This window comes from Myotis myotis, unplaced genomic scaffold, assembly GCF_014108235.1.
Source record: "Myotis myotis isolate mMyoMyo1 unplaced genomic scaffold, mMyoMyo1.p scaffold_m19_p_10, whole genome shotgun sequence".
Classification (NCBI taxonomy): Eukaryota; Metazoa; Chordata; class Mammalia; order Chiroptera; family Vespertilionidae; genus Myotis; species Myotis myotis.
The window spans coordinates 47,163,173-47,171,089 of record NW_023416314.1 but is presented as its reverse complement, the minus strand read 5'-3'; the positions used below and the strand labels follow the sequence as shown (position 1 = coordinate 47,171,089).

General features: G+C 54.9%; 1 protein-coding gene across 2 annotated transcripts; it reads right to left on the bottom strand.

The window, feature by feature from the left end:
• Positions 1–836: 836 nt before the first annotated feature.
• On the bottom strand, positions 837–3,081 carry ADM (adrenomedullin). Of its 2 annotated transcripts, none has more exons than XM_036325363.1 (4): positions 2,921–3,081; positions 2,405–2,524; positions 2,115–2,267; positions 837–1,905 (listed from the first exon to the last, which is right to left on the bottom strand). In XM_036325363.1, exons 2-4 carry the CDS (start codon positions 2,500–2,502, stop codon positions 1,590–1,592), a joined length of 567 nt encoding a protein of 188 aa, XP_036181256.1. In that variant the 5' UTR covers positions 2,503–2,524; positions 2,921–3,081; the 3' UTR covers positions 837–1,589. The 2 variants fall into 2 exon arrangements, with proteins under 2 accessions (XP_036181256.1, XP_036181255.1); XM_036325362.1 differs by having other exon boundaries at positions 837–1,908; positions 2,921–3,080.
• Between the last annotated feature and the right edge of the window lie 4,836 nt (positions 3,082–7,917).

Genomic DNA, 7,917 nt, shown 5'->3' with positions numbered 1-7,917 from the left:
GAAGAGGAGAGCAGCAAGGGGAGATGGAACAATGAAGGTCTGAGGCTGTCAGAGGCGCACGGTTCCTGCGGCACGTCCCTCCCGCGTGCCTCCAGCCCGCAGCTGCACAGCGCGCAGCGTGTGGCCGCTGAGTCACAGTCCCCGAACCGGAGCCGCCGTGCAGGCCTGGGGGGCTGGCCCTGCTTGGCATCTGCGGACTGTTTTTTTTTTTTTTTTTTTTGTCTTTCCTCTTTCATTAAGGCTATGTGCCGACTCCCACGTAGGAGAGCTTATTAAACCTCACGTACTGCCTGCCGGCTCTCGCGCTGGTCCGAGGCGGCCGGCTGGGGGCGCCACAGCCTCGCTTATGAGCCCGCCGGCACGCTGGGGCACCCGGCCTGCAGAGGACTGAGGTGTGTCGCCCCGCTGCCGGTTTCCCGGGGGAATCGGAGCATTTTGCCGGAGTATCCTCTCACTCGAACACCGCGGCAGCCCTGGGGAGCTCCTCCCTTAGCAGGCTCCGGAGACCCCCCCGCAACCATCCGAGGCGCGCTTTCGCGCAGGGCCTTGAGCAATTCCGTAAAACCTGGGACGCGCAACCGGGAGAATCTAGGCGGCACCTCCGGCGTCCCCGCAAAGTCTTGGGCCATCGGTGCAAGGCTCCGGGCGCCCCGCAGGAGGAGCGCGACTCCTGACAGCTCAGTGGGCGCGGAGAGGGGCCAGCGCCCACCCGCGCAGCTCTCCCACCTCCCCACGCCAGGCAGCGCGACCCAAAGGCCCCCAGGCCGCCCAGGACCAGGGGTACCTTCCCTCCTCCCCACGACGCGTGACCCGAGAATGAATCAGCATCGAGACAGTTTATTGGTTTGCTAGTTCGCATATCACCCCTTTAATGTAAATAGATTATACAGAGACGCGGTGTTTCCTTCTCCCACAAGAGGTAATCAGTCCCTTCCACACACACAAACTCGCACGCATCCCACGCAGCAGACAACGTTACACCTCGCTGAGACATTCACGTATTAAAACACTGAGGAGGGGGACAATACAATTGCTTTAAAATGCCCTTAATACAATATATATATAATGTACAAAAATAGCTCTATATCTGAAGTTACGAAAGAAATCTTGACAACAACAAACTTAAATATAGATAGTTACCTCTGTATAGACAACACGCATTGCACTTTTCCTCTCTAGGTTTTGGAAGGTTCAAGTAATAGTGGGGCTGGCGCCCCGGTGGGGTGACACCCCGTGAGAAATCAGCTTGGGGGAAGGCATGGCAGCGGCTCGGACCCTGGCACCGGCAGGGTCTCGGCGTTTTATTCTCAGTTTCTCTCCGGGAGCCTGCAGGTTCTACTCCCTGGGATTCCTCGGCCCCCTCCCCGCCCCCCGGAACACCCAGGCCGGGGTTGGGCGAAAGGAACGCCGCCTCGGAGGAGGAGAGACCCCTGCAAAGCCCAGGGCTCGCCGCAGGAAGGTGCCTTCGGGACTCCAGGTCTGTGCAGGGCGGACTCAGCCCGGTCCGCGCTGAGAGGCTCGGTTCGGGAAGCCCTCCGCCTCGGGAGGCTCCATCCGAATGCAAATGCGACTGAAAGCTGCTACCACAGTTAAATCCTAAAGAGGGTGGCGAGCACTTGATTCGAGCGGGAGGCTGGAGCCAGGCGTGCGTGCGGCTGTGGGGACAGCAGAGTCCGGCCCGGGCCGGCCTCGGGCAGGGAGCGCCGGCGCCTGCGGCCGTAGCCCTGCGGGCTGATCTTGTTCCTCGGGGCGACGCCGTCCTTGTCCTTGTCTGTTAGCTGGTAGATCTGATGCGCCAGCTTCTGCACGCTGCACGTCCCGAAGCGACAGCCGGAGCTCCGCAAACCTTGGTATCTGTTCATACTCTGGCGGTAGCGCCTGACTCGGATGCGGGCGGTGTCCGGACTGCTGGAGAGGAAAAGGACGGCCCATGAGACACCCTTTCCAGCAGGGCTCGGGCCCCCGACACCGGGAACGGGGGCCTTCTAGGACCAGAGGGGACTGAGAACTGCTACCGCGTTCTCAGCGGCCACACTGCCCTGACGACGCCCAGGGCCAGGGCGGTGAAGAACTCCCCTTGCCCACCCCGCAGCTGCAGCGCTGGGCATAGTTACCTGGCCTGGGTGCCGCGAGAGGGCCCCTTCACGTCCTGTGGCTGAATGATGGTCTCGGCCAGCCCGGCCTTCATGTCAGCGAGCCCCGTGGGGTAGCTGCTGCTGGATACCCGAAGTTCCCTCTTCCCACGACTTAGCGCCCATTTATTCCACCTAGAAAACACAAACGGACTCGGTTCGCATGGGTTCGGGCGAAGTCCCGGCCCCGTCGCTACCCGCGTTCACCTCTAACCCCTGGGGACCCAGGGCCACGTCCACGAGGATCGAGGAAAGCCCTGCCTGCGACTCACTTCTTTCGGAACTCGGACGCCACGTCGAGCTGCGCGGTGTCTGCGCCTAGGAAGGCAAGCGAGCCTAGGCACAGGAGGGCGACGGGAACCAGCTTCATCCCGGCGGCGATGCGCAGACCCCTGGGGAGGGAGAGACAGGAGTGTGAGCTCCGGAACCTGCCGCACCGCCCAGGCTGGGCATCGAGGGCGGGCAGGGGCCCCGGCGCGGGCAGCGTCAGCCCGCGTCTGCCTGGCTCGGACGCTTATCTCCCCGGGGCGCAGAGAGGCGCCAGCGGCATTTGCACTCGCCGAGCGGGTGACAAGGCCCCGCAGGGGAGGCCTCTGCCCAGCGCCAGGTTCCCTGCTCAACTCTTCGGAATTCGGCTGACCGAGCAGAGGGGTCTGGAGTTCCAGTTGTGTGCACGAGCGGGACCCGGGATGTGGGGCGCACCCTTGCCAAGGACTGCTCACCCAGCGCTCCCAGTCTCCCGCCTGGGCAAGGGACCCCTCTTCACACGCCCCGCCTGCCGCACCTACCTGCTGAGCGCAGGATCTGCCAAGATCTGGGAGGAGAAAGTTCGAGACGGCGCTCTGGCTGTGACAAAACCCCAACGTCCCAGCTGCAGCGAGAAACCAGAGGTGGTAATGCTCCAACTGTTGCGTCTAGTGTCACCCAGAAACCTCTGAGTGGCTAGCGCCGGTTCCCCTGCTTTATAGGAGCTCAGGGGGCGGGGCCTGGGCTGCCCTCCCGCCCTCCCTCCCTCTCTTCCTTCCAGCGTGCGCGCTCCTAGATCGCGCGCGCTCATCGCTTGCCTGTGGGTGTGGGGTATGGAGTTTGGGGTTGAGGGGCAGGGGTATCCTTATGCCCAGAGGGCTTAGGGGTGAGCCTCAGGAGACGGGTGCAGGCATTTCCACAGTCCCGACTCTGGGCACAGGGTTCACATCGTAATCCCAGGCCAAGCAGGGCCGGTACAACCTCGTGGGGTCTTTCCCGAATATGTCTGCAGCCTACCGTGCGAGGCCTCCTGGCGTGGAGCTGCTAGAGCCAGAAGGGCTACCACGCAGATGGGCCAAGCCCGGCTCTCGGTAGCTGCGGTCTCCAGTGGACCGCGCCCTCTGCCGGCTCCGAGTCTGAGCTGGCCGCGACCCCAGACTCCATCAGAGCAGCAGGCACAGGGCACAAAGCGTAGCCTAGAGGAGCGGGTCTCGCCAACACCCACCCCCTAGAGCGGCAGAGACTCCGGGGTTCTGGAATGGGCTGGTAAGATTTCACAATAGGGCAAGGCTCAGCGAGGCTAGTTTGAGAATTGGGGTGGGGAGGGGGTATTTTAAGTTTCAGAATTCCCGTGCCTATTTGGAAATACAGGAATCACCAACATTAGGGAAAAAGATACCATTTCGGTTTCCCTCCCCCTTGTAATCCAATTATTCCTTATAAGGTTACAACCTGAGTTTGCCTGGCTGCCTCAGACCCTTCATTCACCGACTCTCAACGTGAGGATTCACTGCCAGGGAGCACACCAATGCTTCCCCCAGTTAAAGGCTACAGTTTACAAAGCACGGCCACATCTCGGTCCCCTTTGAGCCTCACACCTCACACCTCCCCTTGAATTACGCGAGGAAGGTGGCCTTACTTTCCTCATTGCACTAAGTGGAAAACTCAAGTTCAGAGGGAGAATGTATGTGTCCAAAGTCACACCGAAGGCAGTCTCAGCAGCAGAGTCCCACCTCAGCTGGCAAGCAAGCCCGGGAACCTGGGGCGCGGCGAGGATTGTTCTACGCTAGGGTCATCCTCTCCTCAAACGGGGGAGGAGAGCGCGAGCCCCCGCCCAAGCTTTTATGCCTGTTCACGATGAATCACCCTCAAGCACGTTTGTCACCCCTTTGTACTCTCCCATCACTGCTTCTTGACTCTGCTTTCTTACTTGTCTTTTGGGGACCAAATCCGGGAGGGAACTCAGCCCCAAGAAAGGCTCCCTGCTTCTTGAGTGCGAGCCCGTGGTGTCCCATCACCCACTCACTACCCCAGTCGCAGGTCCCGAAGCCCAGTGCCTAGACCGGGAGGCCGAGGGCGCGAGGAGCGAGACCACGAGGACGCTATTGCAATTCGCGGTGTGAACGTGGGCAAGTCACGTCCCTCCTCTGGTTGCCCCACCTGTAACCTGCCCCCAGCAGGTCTCTCAGCCTCTTGCCCGCTCTGCCGGCTGGTTCTGCCATACAAGGACAGGCGGCGGGGCGCCGGGTCACGCGGACCTTTCCTGGACTGGGCCGCGCGCTACTGGCTCAGATGCCCTTTTCATTTCCCAGAACCGTGGACATTGCACCTGGGGAAGATAAGGGCGTGCCACAGTAGTTTCGTCTGAGGACTCTTCCTCAAGTCACCTGAGCGGACCACCTGAGTTTCAGCTGAGGACAGGGGCAGATTCCTGGCCCTGGAGGGTCAGGGCGGTGCAGCGCAGCCTCCTGGCTGGCCGCAGGGCAGTCACCGCGGCAGACCCGGCCAGGCGGTTAATTGTCCACACCGCAGACAGCAGGTATGACTGCAAGTCTGCTCTGTTTCCAGCAGCCTCCCCGTCCTGTTTGGTTTTTCTTGCTTGTCTCCCAGGTCCCATCTCTTCCTCTTCAGTGCGTCCCCTGTTGACTAAGTCAAGCTCATCGCACAGACCCTGTCCAGGACGGGCTGTCTGTCTTGTCTCAGGGATGGATGCGCCCCGATTTGTCGCCAGCTTTCAGCTGGGTCCGCGCCAGAACAAGGTTTTACTTTCATTTCCCAGGCGCGCGCCTCTGACTACTGGGGAGGTCAAGGACAGCTGGGCGCCGGCCTACAGCCAGGGAAGGTCGCGTGGTCTGGATTCCCCTTCCAGTTCCCACCAGCCCTGGGAGGTTTGGTCTGCAGAGGACTCTGCTGCTGTACCTCCTTGTCTCCTATGTCCTTTAGGAAAGCCTCTAATCCCACAGAGGTGAACAGGCTCTAGCTCTGGCTACGGGATCAGGGAGCATGCTCTAGTTGTAAACTTCGCTCTGAGCTTTGGGCGGCTTGGGCAAAGCAAACCCAGGAGTGCAGACTCGGATCTGTGTCTCTCCCTCCTCCCCGCCCTCCCAACCCCCCTCCCGCACCCGCCAGCAGCTCGGTCGCGGTGCCAGAAACTCTCACTAGAGAGCCTTGGCACGCTCCTTATCAGCCCAGGTGCGCGGTGTAGCTCAGGGGCGTAGAAATCCCGTGCTTGACAGCCCTGACAATTCTTTCTTTAGAGTTCTAGGTTGGCATTGGCAGCTCCGGAATTTGCTAGCCCATTCGTATCTGGAGAGGAGAGGAGAGGAGAGGAGAGGGGAGGGGAGGGGAGGGGAGGGGAGGGGAGGGGAGGGGAGGGGAGGGGAGGGGAGGGGAGGGGAGGAGAGGGGAGGAGAGGAGAGAGATCCTGGGATATAAGTAGAAAAAAGCTATAAAATTTGCCAAATATTGGCATCTATTTAATTTCCGTGGAACCGCGGGTTCGCTTATTTAATCATCGCAGAAGAAAAAAAATATTACTAGGATGCGTTTTCGGTTAAATGGTCAGATCTAGAAGGAAACACCACAGTGGGAGTTCTGCTGATTTGTTAATGTGGAGTTTCATCTATGCAAGTTACAGTGATTATAGATTCACACTGAGTACAAGGAAGGAAGGAAGGAAGGAAGGAAGGAAGGAAAGAACATCTTTAAAATCTCACTGGCAAGAGAAAAGAATTCTGGTTAATAAGAACCCACATTTTTTTTGTGCCCAAGAATTTTTAAAAGGTCAGATTGTAAATAAACCCCAACGCACTGTAATAAATGTGTGTATCCTAATCTTATATATACAGACATACAAATATGCTGAAGGCTTGTTGTATAATGATGTCTTAACTTTTTCTTCACCTTGCAACTGAATTATTTTTAGGCCCTAGGTCCAAGCCTTTTTCTTAGTAATGTTTGGAATTTTAAAAAATTTGTGGTGGTGGCTTCTCAGCTAACATGGACACAATTCCTAAAGCCAGTGTGAGCACACTCAGGTCACGTAGAAAAGTAATGAGAAGCAGTAAATGATATTAATGACATTAATAAGAACAAAAGTGCATAGCTAAATGCATTGCATAATTATTTCAGATGCTTCTTTTTTCAAACAGGACATTTTATAATGCATTTACTATTCATATGGTTCAGAATGCCTCTGCTAACCTGAGTGCTTGTTTACCAAGTTCATTTGAAAACACAAAGTGGGGTTAGAGAAAGGACACAGTCAGCTTTGTGGATTTGCTCACCCACATGGAGAAGTAAAGAAGGATACAAAGCAAAGCTCAGGGCACTTTTGAGGGTTCTTTAACTTCTTCAAGGAGCTAATAAAATATAGGTCTTTTCCAGAAAAAATGCACATGTACACAAACCAATTTAAATTAGGCATACAGTTGCAGGAGGTTGACCAAGCTAAGAATGCTGACACAGAATAAAGACCACTGTTTCTATAGCATTCATTGGAGTGATGGAGTATTAAAGGGCAGTTAACACCTCTCTTTAGGGCATAATATTTTTCCAGAGCATCAGCATAAAGAAAAGTAATGCTTTTGCTGCCTCATTTTTGTGCTCCTGCACAAAAATGTAAAGAATGTAAGTTGATATAGGACAAATGAAAGAGAACACAGAGAAGATGGTTAACATATAGAAGCTTGTTATACTAACAGCTATAACAAGCTATAACAGAACAAGATGAAATGACTTTGAGATAAATTTACTATTGATGGAACAATGAGTGGCATTCATAAATGGATTATAAAAGAGATGATTGGCCCCTTTGGAGTTATCCCTAGACAATGAGAATGGCTACCTGCATCCAGGTAGGGATCTTGTACTATCAGATTAGAGCCATTGGAATGAGGCACTTCTTATGTATGGGCCTGCATGACTTGAAAGTTCCTTCATTCCTTTAACAGATATTTACTGAGCATGTCTAGCTCTGTGCTAAGTACTGAGCACACAGTAATCATAAATGCAAACATCATTCTTACCTTCATTCAACATGCTTACATCAAGGTGGGGTAGCCAGTCATAAATAAATCCTCATAGGAATAAATACGTGGCTATAAACTGTGGTAAGAGTTCTGAAAGAAAAGCAAAACTAGCGGGGCCTAATGTTCCAAATGGAGGAAATGGCATGTACAAAGGCTTAGAGATGAGAAGGAATTTGGTACATTAGAGGAAAATGAAAGGAGGCCAGTATAGTTGGAATGTATCAAGTGAAGAAGAGTGATGTGAAATGAGATTAAATAGGTCATCAGGATTAAAGTAAACAGTACATTTTGGGACATGTTAAAAATTATGCACTTTATTTATAGTGATGTGGGAAGTTCTTGACAGGCTTGAAGAGGGGAGAGACATGACCTGATATACATTTACTTAAAAGGTCATTTTGGCCATCAAATGTGGTGGATGGATTAGGGAGGAGGGAAGCATTGATAGTGCCCTGGAGTGGAGAGGGCCCAGTTCCCCCATAATCTCTATTAATCTACCCTTGCGCGCA

Coding starts and splice junctions, on each gene's coding strand:
- ADM (XM_036325362.1), bottom strand. CDS start 2,502: ATGAAGCTGGTTCCCGTCGCCCTCCTGTGCCTAGGCTCGCTTGCCTTC. Junction 2,268..2,404: donor GCGTCCGAGTTCCGAAAGAA/GTGAGTCGCAGG, acceptor TGTGTTTTCTAG/GTGGAATAAATGGGCGCTAA. Junction 1,909..2,114: donor TCTCGCGGCACCCAGGCCAG/GTAACTATGCCC, acceptor TTTCCTCTCCAG/CAGTCCGGACACCGCCCGCA.